General features: G+C 39.3%; 1 protein-coding gene across 4 annotated transcripts; it reads right to left on the bottom strand.

Annotated features, from left to right (window-relative positions):
- Window positions 1-182: 182 nt before the first annotated feature.
- On the bottom strand, window positions 183-23,125 carry ei24 (EI24, autophagy associated transmembrane protein). 4 transcript variants are annotated; one of them, XM_011492879.1, is made up of 11 exons: window positions 22,995-23,125; window positions 22,088-22,221; window positions 17,614-17,759; window positions 10,222-10,282; window positions 9,888-9,954; window positions 9,683-9,807; window positions 8,870-8,989; window positions 7,798-7,909; window positions 7,611-7,722; window positions 1,331-1,363; window positions 183-1,260 (listed from the first exon to the last, which is right to left on the bottom strand). In XM_011492879.1, exons 2-11 carry the CDS (start codon window positions 22,127-22,129, stop codon window positions 1,080-1,082), a joined length of 999 nt encoding a protein of 332 aa, XP_011491181.1. In that variant the 5' UTR covers window positions 22,130-22,221; window positions 22,995-23,125; the 3' UTR covers window positions 183-1,079. The 4 variants fall into 4 exon arrangements, with proteins under 4 accessions (XP_011491181.1, XP_011491183.1, XP_004084645.1 ...); XM_011492881.2 differs by having other exon boundaries at window positions 1,331-1,405; window positions 8,933-8,989; window positions 22,995-23,124; XM_004084597.3 differs by having other exon boundaries at window positions 1,331-1,405; window positions 22,995-23,124.
- Window positions 23,126-23,135: the final 10 nt, after the last annotated feature.

The raw sequence follows: 23,135 nt of genomic DNA on the forward strand, positions 1-23,135 counted from the left end.
ACTTTCGTGCAAAGGCGTCATTATAGTAAATGAAAGATTAAGTATGTTCTCGTTATTTTGTTATGTGGGCTCGGGAAACGAACCCCCCCCCGTTAATTGACTTCCCGCTGTCCAATGATTCTCACTGTACTGAACTTTCTACTTTCTTCCAAGTGTGTTTTGACAGAGATAAACAAACACCATTCACAGACTGAATACTGGTAGCTTTATTGAAATAAAACTATTAGTTTTACAAAAATGACCAGAAAATGTGCCTGCTCTAACACAGATCCTTCCATTACTGCACACAGTTTTCAAAATCATTTCTACTTTCCACACTTGCTTTCTTGAATCAAACGTTTTCAGTGTAACTGTGTGGTAGCAACATACACAAAAAATTAGCTGAATCGTGAAATATTTCCAATTGAAGCAGACCACTCGTTTTTTACTTATCAATAATACATTATATTCAAACCATTCGATGTTTAACAAATTCTTCCCATGTAGTTGTAAAAATCAAGCATAGTATGGATGCAGCCCTTTGGCAGCGAGACACCACTACCAAAATAAAGTTTCTCTTTGAGGCAGAAGTTTATTTTTAAAAATGCTGCAAAGACACCGTCAAGATGAGACTGACTCTGTAAGAAAGGAATGTGATCATGTGGATAAAACAATACTTGGGTTTTCTTTGAGTTCAGAAAAGTTCCATCAATGTTTGGATAATCCATTTCTTTAACCCCTCATGAATATACTTTGCATTTTAATAAAGGAGAGTTTTTCAAATGGAAAATTTAGAAATTGTTTAAAAAAAATCTTATAATTATAGAGTTTAACATACAACATAGGAGAGGACACGTTTAACATACGTGTAGGAGAATAAAAGTTCTGTCAATCAATCATTTAAAAAAAAAACATATAACTTTTGCTGCACACAAACATTTTTACAGATTACAAAACCCTGACAAATATTTTTAATTAACAAAAACTTTTCAATGTTAAACCTGCACCAAAGATCCTATTCATAAAAAGATAACTCTCAAAGAAACCTTTCTTTTGTGGCTCTTGCTATTACACAGAGTAAAGTCTCTATATTTATAATGTTATTCAAGAGGATGCAGCATTGGGTGGACAGCATTCTTTGGCGGTTTGGGGGAGATGTGGGATGAGGAGAGCTTCTCTGATGATCCTGACAACGTAAGAGAGGATTGCAGATGGACCGTCTTGTGAAAAAGTTTGTTACTGATGAGCACAACCAGAGAGAAGAGTCGCAGCTGAAAATGGCTGTAATGGCACAAAACAAACACATTAATCTATGCACTGCATTAGAAATGAAAAAATCATTAACACTTACTACAGCTTTGTTGGTGTCCTTGCTTCATTTGCACTGATGATAAAAAGAGGAAATAGAATGGAGAACAAGCATCCACTGAATAGAGAAGACCAAAAGAAGTGTTAAGTTAGTGTTAACATCCTGTTGTAACTTTCTTTGAGAAGGTAGTTGGTGTTAGAGAGGATGCAGAAAACAAGGTTATATGGAGGAAGTTGATTTTCTGTGGTGGCCCCTGAAGGGAAAAACCCAAGAAGACTCTTTGTTGTCGTTTACCCAGATTATACTAGATAATTTGGCATTAACCGGATGCGCCAGTGTAAATTTTCATTTATCCAGGTAGATTAGGAGTCAACCAGACTTAGTTCAGATTTTATTTTTTAAAAGATTTCAAATGTTCTACAAGACAATTTCTCAATTATGTGACACGGTGGTATGACAATTGATTTATTTACTCCAAGGAAGGAGGCACTAAGAGGCAACTTCTGTCTAGAACAGGAGTTCCCAAACTTTTTCTTGTGAGGGCCACATAACTTCTATCTTCTCTGATGTGGGCCCGAGCTCAGTTTGTAGGCTAAAAGAAACAGTGTAAGGTAAATGGTAAAGGTAATCAGAATTCTTCCCCTACTTCTGCAGCTTCTCCCAATCCCTTCAATTGTAGGGGCATTTGGAGGGATAGGCATGTCCAAAACAGTTTTTTAAAGAGGAAACCATCGTGTCAGAGGGTTCTCTATCCCTCCGCCACGAGGCTAATCCGCACTGCGTTGTGTTGCGGAGGAGGAGCACATTTTTTCACATGGGTGTGCTCTGAAGCACAGAAGTTCACATGTAAGTAACAAGTAATAACTTACTTTAATAAGTAATGACTTTTTAAAGTTATAAAATTGATGTTATGCATTTTCCAAGCACTGGCAGCTACGTGCTAACGTGGATGACCTGCGACTATTGATGACATTATCAAGTGGGAGTAAGCTCTGAATTAGAAGACACGGTTTTCTATAACTCTTTGTTTGGAGGGCTAAATGTAGGGGTAGGGAGAAACCGTAGGGTTAAGGGAAGAGTTCGGATTCGGCCTAACAATCACAGTGTGTCTGAAAGTAAACACAACCAAATATGAATAACCCTTTTAAAGATCTTCACAGAAAAAAAGTCCGTAAATAAATCGTATTCCTTTTAATGAAGAAACATAACTATTTATAAAATCAAAAATTACCAAATAACTCTCTCTATGTTCTTCAAGAATAAAAAAAGCCCCAGTGCCTATATACATTTTTAATACACTTAAAAGATTTAGTTAGGGTGGTTTCAGTTGCTAAATATTATGACTTATTTATCCATTTTATTCTAAAACAGAACTAATCAATTAAGTTATTGCCGTAACGATTTATCAAAAAAGTCTTGCTTTAATTTTTGCCTCAGAAAGCAAAAAAGAGATCAAACAACTGAGAAATTCTTCATTTATTCTAATAAGCATCCTTTTTTACTAACTTTGTGTTAATTTGCAGATTCTCTTATTTTCATGTTACCTTTTAGTAAAAGTTTATTTAAAACAAAATGTTAATTTATCAATCTTTTATCTCTTTTTCTCTGAGTGGATTCAGGAATGTGGAGAAAACAAACACATTTTTACAAAGAAATGCCATTTACCTTTCCCTATTTTTAAAAACATTTTGATTTGCAGAATTCCTATTTTTTTTTTAAAGACAAACTTTACAACGTTTTATTCATCAATAAGTGGAGTGATGTAAATGACAAGTCTGTGTTTGGACTGTTTATTGTCACAAAGAAGCTGACAAAATACTCATGAACATACAAAATCAATTAAAAAAAAAAGCCTAAGACATCCATAAAAAACAAAATACAACCAATAAATAGGCTGTGCTCTCCTATCATAGTCCCTAGAAATGAGCAGCAGCGTTGTGTCCTGCAGGCCTATGCTCTCATCCAGTCTTAATGAAAACAAGTCAGATTGCTTTGTCTTCTGTTGCAGCATTACCTTTTTTGCGAGAACAGTCTTCCTTCGTTTCTCACGGGAGTTCAATTATAACAATAACCAGCAATATGTAAAATCCGGGAAATAGGGTTACAGATTTTTAAGGCTATAAAAGGCCTCACTAGATATTTTTCTCAGACAGGCATGAACATTTTCACAATTTCTCTAGTTTAAATTGTCAAAGTTCCAACCTTCATGCAAAAATCAGTACAGGATTATAGAATGTAAACAAAGATCTGCTTGCAATCAAAGATTTATTTAGACCTGGAGACTAGAGAGCGACATGTCTGGAAACTCAGCACGGAGGAGATTGATTGAGAAGGTCTCCAGCCAATCAGGACACAGATCACAGTGCGCAGTTAAAAAAAAAAGTAGTAGGCATGATCGCACTCAAGAGGCAGTGAGACCGTGAACGATGGACTAAGATGTAGAAATTGAACACTATTCTGTTCTGATTTTTGGGGGGTTCAGATAGGGGCACAGACTGCAGAAGGGTAGAATAAAATGTCACATTCTATGCAGATCTGTATTGAGTGGCCAGACTGATAAAAATAATCACGCATCCTAGGAGACCAGGTCAAGTGTGGAGATGGGTTGCGATCATAAACCAGCTCTTGGAGAAGATGTAAAACATATTTAATTATAAAAGATAGACCAAGTCTAGTAACCTTCTTTTCTAACAACTACCTGGATTCATCTGAAGTGAAAAGCAACACATTTTTCTAATAATTAGGGAATAGTGGGGTTAGGTATCTTCCCCATGGACAAAATGTTAAAAGCCTTCATAGTTCGACGCTACTCCTATCAATCAACTGGGTAACACCTTAACTGTCACTCTACCCCAGGGGTGGGCAATAGTATTTTGCATAGGGCCACACAAGAAACTGATAATGTTTTTGTAGGGTTTGTTGAATTCTATTTTGCACATTTTAAATTACAGTTCTGTATAAAAAGCATCGAATTTAACAAATACCATGTGAGATTGCCAAATACATTGTTTTATTTATTTAGTGCAACGAAAATGGTTGAAGTATAAAAATGCTTTAAAAATTTTGACTCAAAACACATTTTAAGTTGTATATATTGGAAAGAGACTTTATCTTAATGAATTCATTTTAAACATGCAAATGGGATAAAAATACAGCAGAGTCTAAAAAGGAAATAGTAATAATTATTAATACTATTATTTATTATTTTTTATTATTATTAGTATTATTGTGAGAGAATTGTTCATTTAGTACCAACTGAGCATTGCTGGTGCATTATTTACTCTGCAGGTAAAATGAGAGGAAACACTCTTCAATTGTTCTGAGATCTGCAAATCACCCATGCAGTGATACCAACATGGATGAGTACCTGTGAAGGTGGTCAGCTGATGATGCGACTTCTTTCATGGTTCAGTGTTTCAGTGTTGGAAAAAAAAATTGTTGCTCTCCAGTTGATTTGAAAGAAACTGCAAGTTTCTCATGATAACCTTCACCTGTTGCATGAGGTGTGCATTTGATGGATGCCTCGCCTCGCCTTGGAGTTTAGCATTCAGTTCATTCATCTGTGTGAACACATCAACAGGAAATCCACAATCTGGCATCCAGAGGGGTATTCCAGGAAGCATGTTTAAACTACCCTGACTTTAACCCTGAACTCTGGCTGAAATCCGCCTGAACTTGCTCACTCAGGCTATGTCGGTTCCAAAAGACCAGATATGAGTTGGCGTAATTACGCTAACTTGGTAACCCTGGGTTAATGCACGTGCATGTCAAGCACATAAAGACATTCTCAATAGATCACCGATTTCCGGAGTCACCATGGAAACGCGTGGAGGAAAAAAGAGAGCGCTATACTTCAGTGAGACAGAGTCTGAGATTTTAATGACGGCGTATGAAGATTATACGTCCATCAAGAAAGTAACATGGCTGCATCATCAAAAGAAAGAGTTTCTGCTTGTAGTAGAAGAACAGACAAAGTAAACGCACGAGTTTCTGATCTTGTTTCCATTTTCCTTGTGACGCATATATATATATATATATATATATATATATATATATATATATATATATATATATATATATATATATATATATATATATATATATATATATAACTTATCCAATTTTGCCAACTTAAACGAATTACTTCTATTGGTAACAAATAATTGAGTTAAATTTATTCAACCTAATTTCTTACGTCTATAAAACTCAATAGTTGTTAATACAACTCAAATTTACAAATTTATTTAACTAAATGTCATATTATTCCAATTCAAGTAATCTTTTTTCCATCGTAATGAATTATAATTCTTGAACTCTCTTATGTCTAAGTTTGGGCCGGCAGATCCTCATTTTTATAACAATAAAAAGAACAAAACAGTATGTGCTTAATGTGTTCATTTATTTAGGAATTTTTCGGCATTGTCAATATACTTTTTGACTGTAGGGGTGCTATATAAAGTCATCATCCTCTCCCTCCCTCTCCCTCATGGTGCAGAGACTTGAGCAAAGTAGAACAAAATAACTCGGCAAACAGCTAAACAACTAAACGCATTTGGCAAAAACCCACACTTAAACCCAAATCCGTCCAGACAGGCAAAGGGAATGGTATCCCACAATCCCTTGCGGTGCCGATCTAACAGCAGCACCAAAGTTACACCTACTTAATTGAATTAATGTAAATGAAATTAAAATAACTCTCTGAAAACTACGTGTTATTTTTAAACTAACTTAACAAAAAAAAAGATTTTTAATTATCTTAACTGAAGCAAATAATTAAGTTAGATCAAAATAAAAAAGTTTATATTTCCAACATTCATATGTGGTCTAATCACCCTCTCATGGTGGAAAAAGAAATTATCTGAGCTTCTTCATTCACTAAATCATCGTCAAATGGACACGCCATGCTGCTTCACCTCTCTGAAAACAAACTAACCTTCAACTAAACCTGCTCCAGACCAAGTTATGTTCAGAGCATGAGTTGCTATGGCAACTTGACTCACCCTGAAACATACCTCCATTTCTGGAACCGAAAGCTGAGGTTATCAACTTCCTTAGCCTCAAACTTACCGTGGGAGCTAGCATAACCTGCTTTCTGGAATACCCCCCAGGTCTTATCTGAGAGCTTTGAAATGCCTTTGCCTTTAAACAAGTACACTATATGACCATAAGTATTGGCTCACCTGCCTTAACTCACATATGAACTGAAGTGCCATCCCATTCCTAACCCATAGAGTTTAATATAATGTCGGTCCACCTCCCAAAGGTGTTCTGTGGGGTTCAGGTCAGGACTCAGTCAAGTTCATCCACACCAGACTCTGTCATCCATTTCTTTATGGACCTTCCTTTGTGCACAGGTCCACAGTCATGTTGGAAGTGGAAGGGGCCGCTCCAAACTGATCCCACAAGGCTGGGAGCATGGAATTGTCCAAAATGTTTTGGTATCCTGAAGCATTCAGAGTTCCTTTCACTGGAATTAAGGGCCAAACCCAAGTCCTGAAAAAAAAGCCCACACCATAATTCCTCCTCCACTAAATTTCACACTTAGCACAATGCAGTCCGAAACACAACGTTCTCCTGGCAACCTCCAAACCCAGACTCGTCCATCAGATTGCCAGATGGAAAAGCGTGATTCATCACTCCAGAGAAGGCGTCTCCACTGCTGTATAGTCCAGTGACGGTGTGCTCTATACCACTGCATCAGACACTTTGCATTGCATTTGGTGATGCGTGGCTTGGATGCAGCTGCTCGGCTATGGAAACCCGTTCCATGAAGCTCTCTGCGTACTGTACTTGGACTAATCTGAAGGTCACATGAAGTCTGGAGCTCTGTAGCAACTGACTGCAGAAAGTCGGCGACATCTTTGTATTATGCGCTTCGGCATCCACTGACCCCTTGTCGTCAGTTTATGTGGTCTACCACTTGTACCACTCATCAAGTGATTAGGACACCTGATTCTGATCATTTGGATGGGTGAGCCAATACTTTTGGTAAAGTGTATCTCTGCTTTCAGCTTTCAAACTCTTTTAAGCACTTAGCTCAGGCTAAGCCATCTGACAGCTGTGTGGGTAGCCAGTGTAACTTGGTTCAGTGCAACAAATATTTTCTATGGGTGACTTCACACAAGCCTCACACACAACTTTTCATTTTTCCCTGGGATATAAATGAGCATTTTATGTATTGAATTAAATTACTTGCAGTTGGTGATAAGTTAAGGTTATGCAGCTAAATAATATATCCTAAATTAGACTAGACTAGATTATTTATTTTAATTGGTGAAAGCTAATAGACTTTACTATTCTAAAAAGCAAAAGTGCAACTAACCTGATAATATATGAAGAAGGCATAGCAGTGAGCAGGGCCATGGGTAAACCAAAACCAAAGTAATAGGGCCAGTTCCTCTCAATATTGGAAAGCCGCTGGTGCATTTCAATGCCTTAAATAAAAAAAGAAATATGCTTAAAGTTAAGTAAAAGCATAAACAATTGTGTCTGAAAAATGCAGTACTCACCATGGTTGAACCAGCGATACTCAAAGCAGTACAGAGAGTACAGCAGAGACATGTGAAGGAGGCTCACCATCTGTCCAATCGCATCAATGGGAAATAGACTAACAATCATACCCTAGTGCAACACAAACAGCACATACTCAAAAAATTTGATCTGACAGACCTTCTTACAGACGTTTAAGTATTATGCAGTGATGTGTAGTTTGCTCTGAATACAGTATTCCCCCCATATTCGCTGGGGCTAGCAAACCGCAAATCTGGAGAACGTTCCCCCCCCTGCGGCTGGAGATTGTCCATCACCGATCCTTACTCTTAAAAAACACTTCAGAAACATTTTTGATGCTTTGTAAAATATTTAATAAAAGATCATTGCTCAACATTAAGCTTTTTTTATTTTTATTCAGAGAGATAGACTGTACCGTAGCGTCCTTCATAACGCACATTAGGAGTGCCTCTCTGTCAATATGTGCCTTAAAACCAGGAGCCCATGCTTCCTCCTCCATTTGTTAAGTGGGAGAGGTCCGGCTGCGTGATTTGAGCGTTGCGCACGGCGCATCAGTGTTTTGAGCGTCGCTTCTTCCAGAAGAGGACAGTTTCGTCCATCATTCATTCATCCAATTGATAATTAATCTCCATGATTATCTTCCTTAGCATTTCAGGAGTCAGCTGATGGCATTTCTCCATGTAGGGGCACAAACTTCGGTTATAGCGATTCAGGAACCAGTGAAACCAGCTATTGGAGGGCCAATGGGTTTTCTTCTCCGCCCCCCTTCCTCAGAAATTCGCGAAGCACCGCCCTTGGATAAAGTGTTTTAAATAGTCTGAGCTTTTGTGATGAACCAGACAAGTCAAAAGACTAAAGAAATTCCACAAATATGTGAAACCGCGAATATTGAAATGCAAATAAGCGGGGGAACACTGTACAAAAAACAAAGGGTATGATAATGAAAAAATATATTTTCCTTTTAACATTTAGTTAACTCTGTTCAGTAGCAGTCATTTGTGTAGTTCATATACAAATACTCATGACTTATCCAAAGTGTGTTGGGATGGACTGCAATAGAACATCATGTACCTGAATTAAGAAGAGCGCTTGAAGAAGAAGGTTAAAAAGCATGTCTGCAATAATCTTACTGACACTGGGGAAGGGCTGAGCTTTGCAGCCAGACACCTCAAATGCAAGGTCAGCTATGTCCTGGAAACAAACACAATTCTGCATTACTCTTCACGGACATTTCGCATGTTACATTTATCTGTTACCTACAAAAGAAGACTAATTTTGAAAATGATCAAAGCTGATGCAGTTCAAAAAGTACTATTCTAACGTCACATTTTTTTTTTACACATAAAAAAAAAATCTTTTAGAAGTAAACTACTCTTACAAGACCTGTTTCATCCAAGGGCATAGCAGATGTTAAGCCTGCTGTCTTGACTTAGATGAGTATAACATTTGCTGCCTCTTATTAAAATAATTATCCATAAATATCAATCATAATATAATAAATATAATATAATAAACATCCAGAAATGTCTAAGTGGAACTACAAAAATTTAAAATGTCATAATAGGTACTTAAAAATGAATGACCAAGATCAGAAATTTGTTTTTTTTTGGGTTATAGCTGGTTATTTAAAATCCATTTTTTTAGGGAAAAATTTGCCTTACTGAAATAAATTGACTACAATGATGCTTAATGATTTCAAATGTTTGAAATAAATTGAATTATACCAACCATAATTCATTGTTTCACTTTAATGGGTTTTGTGTAACGTATTGGCATTAGCATTTATGGCCAACACAATTAGAAACTGCAAAACGATTTTGAAAAAGAAGCAAAAACAGTATCGATGTCAAGTTTTCATAAAAAGAACATTTTCTCTTGAAAGACCTGGAACCAGATGGCATTTACTATCTTGCTGAGAACAAACAGAGGGAGAACCCAGAGTGCGCTAAAGACAGAAGTCAAGAGGAACTCTAGCCAAGACCATACACTGCCATGAAGGGAGGGGTCACCTGTAATAAAGACAAAAGGTTGACTGGCTGTTTAATGCACACCGGACAATGGGCCTTAATGAATCAGCGGTTACACTTACCAATGATTTTTGCAGTGAGAGTCTGTAGCAGAGGAATAAACACCCGGTAGAACAGAAAAAGACTGAGCTAGAGAAATGAAACAAAAATATTACAAATTTCAAATCCACCAAATCATTCTTTTATATACATTATTAGGGAATTCATTGTTAAAACTGCATTTATGTTTATTCTTAAATTTGCAGACGAACTAAAAATAGAGATTATTGAAGCCACACAACATGTACTTGAGGTAATTACATTGGAAAAATAATTGGAAGAGTGAAGGACTGTTTTGAGTAAAAACATTACGTTCAGCATTGTGAGATACATGACAGCAGTTGTGAAAAATCCTACCCAGAAGACTCCTCCATTCCAGGCACAGCACTGAAAAATCCTGCTTGCTACCCTTGGATCACTGAAAAGGAAAATGAATATGGATTTCAAACATCAAAGTTGATAAGCTAACAATGTGAGAAAAAAGGAGAGCAGCATAGAAGACTGCTTTTCTTTTCTCTTTTTATTCGTTAATATGTTATGCAAAAAAATTATTTGCTATCAGTTAGTTAGTATACACTTAAAACAGTGTGAATGAAAGTTCCACCTTTCTTCAATTTATACCTATAGCAATAAATACATATCTAATTACATGACAACCTTTTGCAACAAAATAAAATTGGTAATGAAAAAAAATAGTAAAAGATTAAATCTTTATTTAATCAAATGGTAAATCAAACAAAAATGTAAACTTGTGAAGTGATATCAACATAAAGCCTTTGTCACAAGTGCCCTTACAGGTGGATACGGGCTCTCTGCAGGTAGAAAATGGGCAAATCTGTGCGAGGCACACAAGTGGCCCACAGGAAATTTTCAGCTCATAGATCAGCCTGTAAGGCAAAAATGTTCATGCACATTTTTCTTACGGGCCTGCTGTGGGTGACATGTCGTAGTGAACACCCATACAACGTGTAAGGATAAGAAAGGGGAAAGTAGGTGAGATGCAGGAGTGTCGTACAAATGATCCTTGATCCTTTTTTTTTTTAACCACCCCGAACCATGTACACTGCACAGAGAGCCCCTAAGTCAGGGGTCAGGAACCTTTTTCGCCGAGAGAGCCATAAACGACCACATATTTTTTTATTTAATTTTGAAAGAGCCATACCATATTGAAGTCTTTCTCCCGTCTGAAGAACATTAAGACCAAATCTACGATCACGTTTAACGGATGAAAGTCTCAACGCCTGCATGAAGCTAAAACTCACCAAGTATCAACCAGACTAGACCATCAGCAAAACCACCATGCAGCACCAGAGTCACATTAATGCTAAGAAATATTCATCATTTAATAGCAACAGCATAATGTAGCGTCCCTTTCCCACACTGAGGCACGGAGACTTAACGTATTTCAAGTTCTTTATTGTTGTTACTGCAGGCCGTAACCAACACCGTAAAACGCATTCAGCAACTCCTGAATCTCTCCCGCTGAGAGCGCTTCATCCCAACTTTTTATTCCCTCTTCCCACACCAGCCCTCCTATTACCCTTATTTGGCCCAAGGCTGAACCCCATTGGTCCAAACTACCTAACAACAGGCTGAGTGACAGAACTGAGAGCCAATCAGCATCTATGCTTGATGCGTTCAATGAACTCCAGAATTTAGAACGCGACCCAACAACAGCCACCCAGTCCAATTCAGTCCGCTACAATATGTTTAAAACTAAATAAACCAGCGAATGTGTGAATTTGATGTAATTTCAACATTTTTAAAGTACGATAAGTCTGTGGATTCTTTTGAACAACATTGTTATGCTGTTGCTAATAAATGATGAGTTTTTCCTACCATCATTACGACTTCTGGTGCTGCGTGGTTTTGCTGATGGTCTAGTCTGGTTGATACGTGGTGAGTTTCTGCTTCATGCAGGCGCTGAGAGTTTAAACGTGATCTTAGGTTAGTATGAATGTTCTGTAGATGTGAGACAGACTGCTCACATACAGACATGGAGCCAAACATATACTCACACACTGCAGTATGTGACGGGCAGCTTGTTTTAAGTTTTGACAATCCCTGCGTGATTCACCTTGCTGCCTGTGCCCACAACCCCCCCTCCCCTTTCTTCCTCACACATCCCTGCTGCTCTTTCTCAGAGACGGGAGCGCGCAGTTGCAAGGACGGCCGTTCGCAGGTTTTAGGCTGTTATAAACTCTGTGAAATAATAGATAATAGTAAATTGATAGTGGTGCAGATTTGTTTTCTCCAAACACCGCTACTACTGCGCGCCCCCCCTGGCATCGCATCGCACCCGAGAAGGACTGGTCTATTGAAAAAAATAAAGTACATTAAAGATTTGTCTGCGAGCCACATGTGACCATCAAAAGAGCCATATATGGCTCACAAGCCATAGGTTCCCGACCCCTGCCCTAAGTGCTGTTTAAGTGAAAGGTGCACACTTCTTCTAAGCCTGACTGTTAGAAAGTAGGAAGTTAGACAACCAGAGTTCAGTTTGCATGGGCATCATACGGGCATGTAGAGTTGCACATGGTTTGCACATGCATTGTTTTTGTCCACGAAGGAAGCTTCTCCTAAAGTCCATAAACAAAAAAGCACTAGTAGAAATTTGCTGGGGCCACTGCTAAAAAAGATGAAGACTACCATGACTCAATACTCTGAAGTGACGAGACAAAGACCTCCGTTTTTAGAACTAATCGTAACGCACTGTATGGTCTTGCAAAGCTGAAGATTTCAAAGAAAAATACATGGTGGGGCTGCGTGAGTGCTGCTAGTGTGGGGGAGCTACATTTCATTGATGGTATCATGAACTCAAGAATGTACTGGTCTATACTGAAGGAGAAGATGCAGCCATCACTTTATGCAGTTTGTTTTGTCTTACATTACATTTTATTATGTTTTTTTTTTATACTGTTTCATTCTGTTCTGTACAATGGCCTTGAGTGTCCTGAAAGGCACTTCAAATAGAATGAATTACTATTATTACTTTGAAAGAACAGATATGATTTTGCAAGCAAATATTTGTTTTTATTTGCAACTTGTATGTTATATTTTTTAAGACGGTACATTTTGTTTGGAGTTTAGGAATTTTTCTTTTAAAACTGTGACTTTTGTTCTGATTTTGGTGGCACAAATATGACTTTATAAATATCTACTAAGGCATTCATGCATATAGGAAGATGTGCTATGTTCTGGAATACCGATCCCAGTCACCAGAGATAAATATTAGTGAAATTTTAATGAAAATCCACACTTCGCAATCATTAAAATCATATTAACCAAGAAGGACTGGTCCAATAGACCTTCATCCAGACACTCAATATTGGTTATAGAAAGCATCTAGAGGCTGTTATTTTTGCAAAAAAAGGTTCTACTACACACTCACTGGCCACTTTATTAGTCAATCCTGTCCTACTGCCCATTCCCACAAATTTCTTCACACAAGTTCTACATTTGTATAAACCCCTTTTGTAATTTAGGCTAAATTTTATTTACACTGGACCAAACAGAGGCACGCAATCTCCATCCCTCTGTTTGGTCCAGTGCAATTCATATACTGTCCCTCTTTCCCACTTCCCTCCTGGGGAGAGGGAGTGCTTCCAGATTCCAGTTGGCTCATCCGTGCTCCTGTACCTGACCGTGTACCTCGTCTCTCGCTTGCCTCTACTACTGCTCCGACACTTTACACTTGGCCGTGGATACTGCCTGTGGCTCGTCTCGCCCCCCCCCAGCTGTCCCCCAACTCCATCTGGATGAAGCTCATCTGCTGGACTTTAAATATATAGTTGTAGAGTTGGATTACTTAATTCTTCTCTATGAGTTATGGTACATCGCCTGGGGGAGGATCCTTCCTTCATGTGGGCACCCCTGAGGTTTCTTCTTTTTTCCAGGATCCGTTTTTTTTAGGAGTTTTCCTTACCGCGAAGGGGGGTCTAAGGCAGGGGTCGGGAACCTTTTTGGCCAAGAGAGCCATAAACATCACATATTTTAAATGTAATTTTGTGAGAGCAATGCAATATGTTTAAAACTAAAAATACAAGTGAATGTATAATGTATATAATTTGATGTAATTATAACACTTTTAAAATACAATAAGTCTGTGGATTCTTTTTAATAACATTGTTATTGAGTTTAACAGGGTGGCTGTTGGGTGGCGTTCTAAGTTCCGGAGTTCATTGAACGCATCATGCAGAGATGCTGATTGGCCCTCAGTTCTGTCACTCAGCCTGTTGTTAGATAGTTTGGACCAATGGGGTTCAGCCATGGGCCAAATAAGGGTAATAGGAGGGCTGGTGTGGGAGGAGGGAATAAGAAGTTGGGATGAAGCGCTCTCAGTGGGTGAGATTCAGGAGTTGCTGAATAGGTTTTACGGTGTTGGTTACGGCCTGCAGTAAACACAATAAAGAACCTTGAAAGACGTTAAGTCTCCGTGCCTCAGTGTGGGAAAGGGACGCTACATTATGCTGTTGCTATTAAATGATGAATATTTCTTAGCATTAATGTGACTCTGGTGCTGCATGGTGGTTTTGCTGATGGTCTAGTCTGGTTGATACTTGGTGAGTTTTAGCTTCATGCAGGCGTTGAGACTTTCATCCATTAAACGTGATCGTAGGTTGGTCTTAATGTTCTTCAGACAGGAGAAAGACTGCTCACATGCACACGTGGAGCCAAAGATTGTCAGTACACACACTCACACCCTGCAGTGTGGTATGTGACGGGCAGCGTGTTGTAAGTTTTGTTAGAAAATTGGAGGATCTAGTGGATCATGGGGTATGTCTTCTTGTGTTCTACTTTCTGACACTATATATAGGACATTATATGTATATATTCACATTCCGCAGGTGGTTTCTCCTCCAAGCTCGGGTCCTCTACCAGAGGCCTGGGAGCTTGAGGGTCCTGCGCAGTATCTTAGCTGTTCCTAGCACTGCGCTTTTCTGGACTGAGAGGTCTGAGGTCTTTCCAGGTATCTGTTGTAGCCACTCCTCCAGCTTGGGGGTTACTGCCCCGAGTGCTCCAATTACTACAGGCACCACTGTCACCTTCACTTTCCATGCTTTCTCCAGTTCTTCTCTGAGTCCCTGGTATTTCTCCAGTTTCTCATGTTCCTTCTTCCTGATGTTCCCATTGCTTGGCACTGCCACATCAACCACAACGGCTTTCCTCTGTTCTTTATCCACCACTACAATGTCTGGTTGGTTCGCCATTACCATCCTATCAGTCTGGATCTGGAAGTGCCACAGGATCTTTGCCCTCTCATTCTCTATACCACCTTCGGAGGCGTTTCCCATTTTGACCTTGGTGTTTCCAGTTCATATTCTGCACACATGTTCCTGTATATTATTCCAGCCACTTGATTGTGGCGCTCCATGTATGCTTTACCTGCCAGCATCTTACATCCTGCAGTTATGTGCTGGATTGTTTCAGGCGCTTCTTTGCACAGCCTACACCTTGGATCTTGTCTGGTGTGGTAGATCTGAGCCTCTATCACTCTGGTGCTCAGGGCTTGTTCCTGAGCTGCCAGGATGAGCGCTTCATTGCTGTCCTGTAGGCCAGCCCTTTCTAGCCATTGGTAGGACTTCTTGATATCAGCCACTTCAGTTGTGGTCCGGTGGTACATCCCATGCAGGGGTTTGTCCTCCCATGAGGATCTGTCCTCCAGCACTGTATTCTCTGCTCTCCATTGCCTGAGACATTCACTGAGAACACTGTCAGTTGGGGCCCCTTCTGTGTGGACTACCTTGCCTCTCTTTGTCACCATCCGGCTGCATTTCTCGAGCCAGAATGACATCCCAATGTCAGTACTGTAGATCCTGGTGGTGTGGATCAGGGAGTCAATGTCATGCTCGCTCTTAGCATATAGCTTGATGTCATCAATGTAGAGGAGGTGACTGATGTTGGCTCCATTTCTGAGTCGGTATCCATAGCCAGTCTTGTTGATTATTTGGCTGAGGGGGTTCAAACCTATGCAGAGCAGCAGTGGGGACAGAGCATCGCCTTGGTATATCCCACATTTGATGGACACTTGTGCAAGTGGCTTCCCATTGGCTTCAAGGGTGGTTTTCCACAGCTTCATTGAGTTTCCTATGAAGGCTCTTAGAGTCCTGTTGATGTTGTACAGCTCCAAGCATTCAGTGATCCATGTGTGTGGCATTGAGTCATAGGCCTTCTTGTAATCAATCCAGGCTGTGCACAGGTTGGTGTGTCGTGACCTGCAGTCTTGAGCGACTGTTCTGTCGACCAGGAGTTGGTGTTTCGCTCCTCTGGAGTCTCTACCAATGCCCTTCTGTGTGTTGCTCATGAATTGATCCATGTGCCTATTTATCTTGGTTGCAATGATGCCTGACATGAGCTTCCATGTTGTGGAGAGACAGGTTATTGGCCGGTGGTTGGATGGGACTGCACCCTTTGAGGGATCCTTCTGGATCAGGATCGTTCGCCCTTACGTTAGCCATTCGGGGTGAGTCCCATCTCTTAGCAGCTGGTTCATTTGTGCTGCCAGGTGCTCCTGGAGTGCGGTAAGCTTCGTTAGCCAGTAGGCATGTATCATGTCAGGGCCCGGTGCTGTCCAGTTCTTCCTACCTGAGACTCTTTCTTGGATGTCTGCCATTGTGATGGTTACTGGATTCTGTTCAGGGAGGTTGCTATGTTCTTTTCTCAGAGAGACCAGCCACTGGGCATTGCTGTTATGTGCTGGCTGGGAGAAATCCCATATACTTTTCCAGTACTGTTCAGTTTCTAGCCTTGGTGGGTCTGCTCGGCTGTTTTGACCCTGCCACTGAGCGTACACTTTTGCAGGTTGAGTTGCGAAGAGCCTGTTTATTCGTTTGGCTTCATTGTCTCTTATGTACCTCTTTAGGCGGCTGCTCAAGGCTAGGAACCTTTGTTTGGCAGTATCCAGTGCTTCAGGTATGGGCATCTGGCTGCATCTCTTAGGTACTTGCTTTCTCATTGTACCTCTTTTTGCCTCTGTCAGCTTACTCACATCCTTCCGAGTTGCCTTGATTTTGGCCTCTAACCAATGCTTCCATGGTGGGTACTGTTTTCTTCCATGATTGCTCTTATAGCCAAGCATCTCAAGGATCACTGCTGCTGAAGTGTAAACCAGTTCATTGGTTTCTGTGATGGTTGTGGTAGAGTTGCCCTCAATGCTGCTTTCACAGTTTCCAGTAGACTTTCATGCGGTACATCACTTAACCGTTGTAGCTGGTGTCGGGGTTGCCTAGTGTTCATTCTAGACATGACCTTGTCTTTCAGGTCAGTTACTGCCTCGCTCAGCTTAATTGTGGTTGTTGGGGCTGTGTACCCAATCTCAGGGTGGGAGTGTGGTATAACCTCCTCTCTGACCTGTTGTTCTGGCTCTCCCGTGGCATTGTATTGTATCGCTTCAACCTCAAGTTGTGATAGGAGTTGCCGTTTGTGGATGTTAGAGCACTGGGCTACCAGTTGTTTGGCAGTTAGCCTTGATTGTGGGTTTCGAAGCATCTAGTCATTCCACATTCTCTGCATGTAACCCCTCTGGGTGGGATTACTTGAGTAGTAGCATATATATATATATATATATATATATATATATATATATTCTAAATTACAACACAGAGAATAAAATTGCAATTGACACTTGCAGTACAGTGGTTCTTTACTATACAACGGTTGCATCCTGATAGGCTGTAGAGTATTGTCGATCAATCTCCTCTGTCCCTCAATAAATGAGGGACCACTCCACTGCAAAAAACTCCGACTTACTTGTCTGGTTTGTGTTCATCAGTTTGTACCCGTCTCTTTGCAAGGGCACCAATAGTTCTTTTCTTTCGTTGCTCCTGCCTTTTTTGTTGAATCCGCGAATCTAACTTAGAAATTGTTCCAATCCCCAAAATGGAATCCTTGACCCCCTACAGAGCGAAAACCAAAGAAAGAGAACATGCATCAGACACAATGCCAACAATTTTAGGCAGTTAACAGTTGGCGTTTTTGTTAGACAGTTAACAGTCAACTTTATGACCACGACACAACAAACTCAAGGGCAAGAAACAAAGAAAACACATCCAGGTTGTCACCTTAACCAACCAACTAAATCTATGCAACAATAAACGACAACAAAAAAGAAAACTGCAAAGTAAATATCCAACTATACTGTATGATTAATATCTTAACAAAAAGAAAAACTAATGCAGAGTCAATTTTGTTAGCAAACTATATTTGTCATTTGCCAAGATTTTTTTTTTTAATTTTAAAATAAAAAACTAGATAAAATGACCCTCACACTCGGTACTGGTTTGTAGGGCAGTTGTTAGCGGGTTGCTTTTAAAAACATACATGCCAAAAATTTTTCTGTTTTATTTATAACCTGATTCTGGGTGGCTCAGTTGGCTCTGTATAGGACTGGCGTGTTGGAAACCTGGGTTTGTTTCCCATCAGGCACGTTGGGCTGAATCCAGTGTGGGTTCTTAGGCAAGACCCTCTACTGTACTGCATATCTAGGATCCATTTTTTAATGTTGTTGATGCCAAATTATGACCCTACCATCAGAATGTGGTATAAATGACTTATCGAGAACGTTTTTTCCGTCGTCTTTTGTCCAGTTTAGGTGAGCCTGCATAAATTGTAGCCACCGTTTCCTGTTCTTAGCTGACAGGAGTGGCACCTGGTGTGGTCCTCTGCTGCTGTAACCCATCTGCCTCAAGGTTGGACGTGTTGTACTATTAATACTTATATACGATAGCAGTGAATGCAATTTGTATTTCATGGAATAACAATGTGCAGCATGACTGACTGGGGACTTATCCAGGGTTGATCTCTTCTTTGTCCAACAGTGGCTGGACAAGTTTGGTTTAAGAGGGAAAAAACTATGAAATGAGGCACAATATATTGAAAATATGATGAGACGCATGCCTATTAGCCGAGAGCCACAGATGAGTGTCTGGATCCTGGATAAAGGTGTATTAGACCAGTCCTTCTTGCGAAGCATCTTTTGATTAATAAGATTTAATGCTTGCGAAGCGTGGACAACCTGCTACAAATCATCCCGTAGGTTTTCACTAATATTCAACTCTGGTGACTGGTGACTGGCATTCCAGAACATAGTACTTCTTCTTATATGCATGAATGCCTCAGTAGATATTTATGAAGTAATATTTTTGCCACTAAAATCAGAACAAAAGTCACAGTTTTGAAATAAATCTTCCTAAACCTAAAACACAATGCACTGTCTTAAAAAATATAACATTTTAAGTTGCAAACAAAAATAAATGTTTGCTTGCAAAATCACATCTGTGCTTTCAAAATAATAATAGTAATTCATTCTATTTCATTTTGACGGTTAGGCACGGTGGTATAGCAGCAGGACATTTCAAGTGTCACAACAAAATGTTTTCAGAGTTCACGTTTGAAGTTTGGCAAAGACAACACGCCATGTCAACTAATCAGGAACTAAGCTTTGGCCCGTTATGTGTTGATGACGAGATCAGCAAGTGCAGTCCAAAACAACATGGGGAAGAATTGGATCAGTCTCCTCCTCAACTTTATAATATTTTTTTTGTTTATATTAAAACAATAATGGAAAGGCATTCTAATTGTATACCTATTTTTATTTTACCCTTCCTCGGACTAATACGGGACAGGCAAGTCATCAAATTGGGTCACAGAAAATCTTTGTAGAACTCTTCAAAATAAATAGAACTGATCTCTCAACGTCATCCGTGTCTTCCATGCATTATAAATGAGATATTCAAAAACAATTGACGGTAGCTCCTACAACAAGCGTAAGCAGTAAAAAGTTTAAATACACATTTTATGACAAGCGTTCAGCAACGAATTTGACAAGTCCAAAGAGAGGCAGCAGATGCAAATTTGACGCGTGAATCATGTTAGGTGTGAACACAGCTTTGTTTTATAACATTTTTTCACAACAGTCTAAACTTTTACAGAATAATTTATGTCTCTGGGTCCAACATTCTAAGAGTGTAACTGTAGAAACCGTATAAATGCTGTTACGTCATGTAATAATATTACAAAATTTACATTTAGAAAAAAGATGCAGAGATGTATCTTTATGAAAAATTGGAATGGCCTAGCATTAAAAAAGGATCTAAATATTAAAGCACAGACTGGCTCAAGATGTTTCTTTGTCGTAAATAGACAAACAAATGTTCGACAAACTTGTTCAGTAGACATACACATAAGGCAGTTAGATTTGTTGCAATAGTAAAGGTTTCTAACTTGTAATCAGAGATGTGTATGTCTGCAAAAAGATCTATCTGTAAAAAAGAAATTGTCTTGCTTAAAAATACTTAATACTTGTAGAAAACAAACTTAATCTGTAAATAAAGTTTTGTAACCTGTAATTTGAGTTTTGTGTGTATAAAAATATGTGCAGAAAATATACAAAAAAGATGTTGTACTTATAGAAAGAAATTATCCATTTATAAAAAAGTTTTGTACCTGTAATGAAAAAGATGTGTTTGTCTGTAAAACTGTGTCATAACTAGGGGTTTAACGATACAGTTTTGTTCAGTTCACGTCTGTACCGTTTCATTACGTTTGTTGTTGTTTTTTCTGAATGTGCATTGTAACGACCTAGCTGCTTTGTCACTTGTAGTGGGAAAACGAGAGTGGAACTGACAATTAACTAGCTGCATTGACTGTCCATGCCCCATACCCCACATACCCTCCTGTCCGGCGTTAAACTCATTTTTTATGAACACGCATGAACAGCGTAACAACATGAACCTCACTTCTTTTCATAGCTCTCCAGGTTATGGTAAAGAATTCAACACACAAGATTTCACACTTCCCATGAGTCTTAGTGGCTTTAGGCAGGGCTAACCCCCAGGTAGCCACTGTATTAACTTTGCGCCGAGGCGGAAGTAATGTTAGCCATGAGTTTCCTCCGAGACTCTATTAGGTGACGAACAGTAAGCATGTCAACATTGGCTAATGCAGATGCTAGGCCACAGATGAGGACCCCCCCCCACCATCTCCTTATGCTGTCCTGTGTGGGGGGAACACTTCTGGTTTGTTGTCAGCATCCATGAAAGGAAAAGACAATTGGATAAGTCATGCTGTGTGTCGACATTGTTACAAAAAGATAGCGTATGCCACAGTAACACATCTAATCTGTTAACAAACTTAAAACGGCATCACCGACTGTAACAATCAGGTCTACAAGAAAAAAATGTGCAAGTTAAAATGTTTTTGTCATGGTACCTCTGGGAGTCCTTTCCCCCCCTCCTTTCTCTGCCTCATCATCCTCAGATTGCACCCAGCTGCCGGCACTTCCCTCATCAACCCTGCAGTATTTCAGATGACCTGATTCCAGTATTATTCGCCAGTTCGTTGCCTACTATGGTGAAGTACCTGGTCTCATGCAAATCTCTCTCTCTTGTGAATCTCTCGTTTTTGCTGAACTACTTAATCAAGTTATCATTCTTGTCTGTAGGACAAACCTCATCCACCAAGTGCCGACCTGGGTTCATCTCATGCTACTGATCTCTCAAGTCATCTCAACGCCAAGACCTCCAGCCACGCCACGCCACGCCACCAGCCCGTCTCATCCTCATTCACCTTGCCACAGAGACTCCACAACAGGCAAGAGGATAACTTACCAGCTGGGCCAGTACTTTTTGATTTTGACTTAGAATTAAAATGAAAAAGCAATCCTTCAAAATGCTTTTTCCTTTTTTCACTTCAACACTGCTTATTCTGTCACTTGATTAAAATCATGAAGAAAATTGTATTTGACATTTCATTTTCAAAAAGTTCTCTGGTAAATGTGTAGCAAAATTCATTTAGAAATGTCTAATTTTACAATTAAAATTGATTAACAGAAATGCTTTTTGATTTTCAAAATGTAACTGCATCAAATGACTCAAAATGAAAAATCAATACTTAAAAATGCAGCTTCATTTTGAAAATGAAGAAGTATTTTTGGTTTTGACTTGTATTTTTTAATTATGCTGGGAGCTTGTGTGTCAATTGTACATTTTATGTAACAACTACAAGCTTTTTTCCAATGGCATTTTTTCATTTGTTTCTGATTCACAATGATTTAAATTAAGAAATACTCAATTTCTCAATTTTAAACTTAATTTCCTACACATCTCTTCCATCATTAGAAAAATGCTACAAGACCATGTTAAACCCCTAAAACACAATTTTCATTGGAGTGGGTCTTTAAAAAGTCCAGCAAGTAATGCTGTGTGATGTGCTTGAGTATGCCAACCGTAGCAACGTTGTGCAGAAACGTCCTGACACTGTCTGTCATCGTTGTCCCAGCAGTAGACCCATCAACTGTAGAAGAACGGAGAGCTGTTGACTTGATATGCTTTCATGGCAGAGAGGGGTACACTCAGTGACCTGTCAAAATGCAAATAGAAGCTACATGAGTGCAGAAAAGAAGCCCGTTTGGGAAGATGACTGTGTCCGTACTATTAAAATGTTAATTAAAATTAGCAGCATCCCGTTTGGCTAAAAAGAAAAATTCTACAAACTTTTGTTATAACTATATAAAACACATCTACATGGCCCAATTTGAAGCTGTTTTGTGCTAAATAACCTTTGTTGCTTTAGTTATGTAGTCAAGGCATGAAATGATCTAAAACTAAAAATGTAGTACAAAGCAAATGAAAACACGATTTACTATGACTGCAGTACAAGACTTTAAAAAACAGAACTGCTGATTGTTTTGATCATTTAAACCGGACTCAGTTCTAAAATGCACTGCTGTATAAAAAGCCTGTCTATCTTTAAACACAGAAAATCCTCGCGTTTTGTTGACTTCTGCGTTTCACTGGCCGTTTGTTTGTCAGCCCAGCAGGCTAGGCGGTTAGCTAGCCCCACGACGGCACTTAACCCAGTTCTTTCTCATTTCCAGCAAAGGTTCCGAAGTAGAATGAAGAGACTGTGTTGTCTGCTCATTCCGATGCTGCTCAGGGTTCTGTGTGTCCAGTGCTTCGTTTTGTTCGGCACTTGCCACTTCGGTCCATTTGCTTTACCGTGATCATATATCTAGCTTCATGCTTAAAAGTCGGCGACTTCATAAGTTTGGTTCTACATTACATTGGATCAAAATGTTGTAGTACTAATAGTAGTAGTACTAGTAGTAATATGTGTCATAGCATCTTTCCTACCTCATCCGGAGTTCGGAGTTAAAACCTTTTCATTTGAGTCATTTGCGATGACAAGACAATCGAATGACACCAGAGGCCGTTGAAAACATCTTGCGCAAGATCCAAACTCAAAGGAACCTGGGAAGTGTAGTACTAAAAACT

This window comes from Oryzias latipes, chromosome 14 (assembly GCF_002234675.1).
Source record: "Oryzias latipes chromosome 14, ASM223467v1".
NCBI lineage: Eukaryota > Metazoa > Chordata > Actinopteri > Beloniformes > Adrianichthyidae > Oryzias > Oryzias latipes.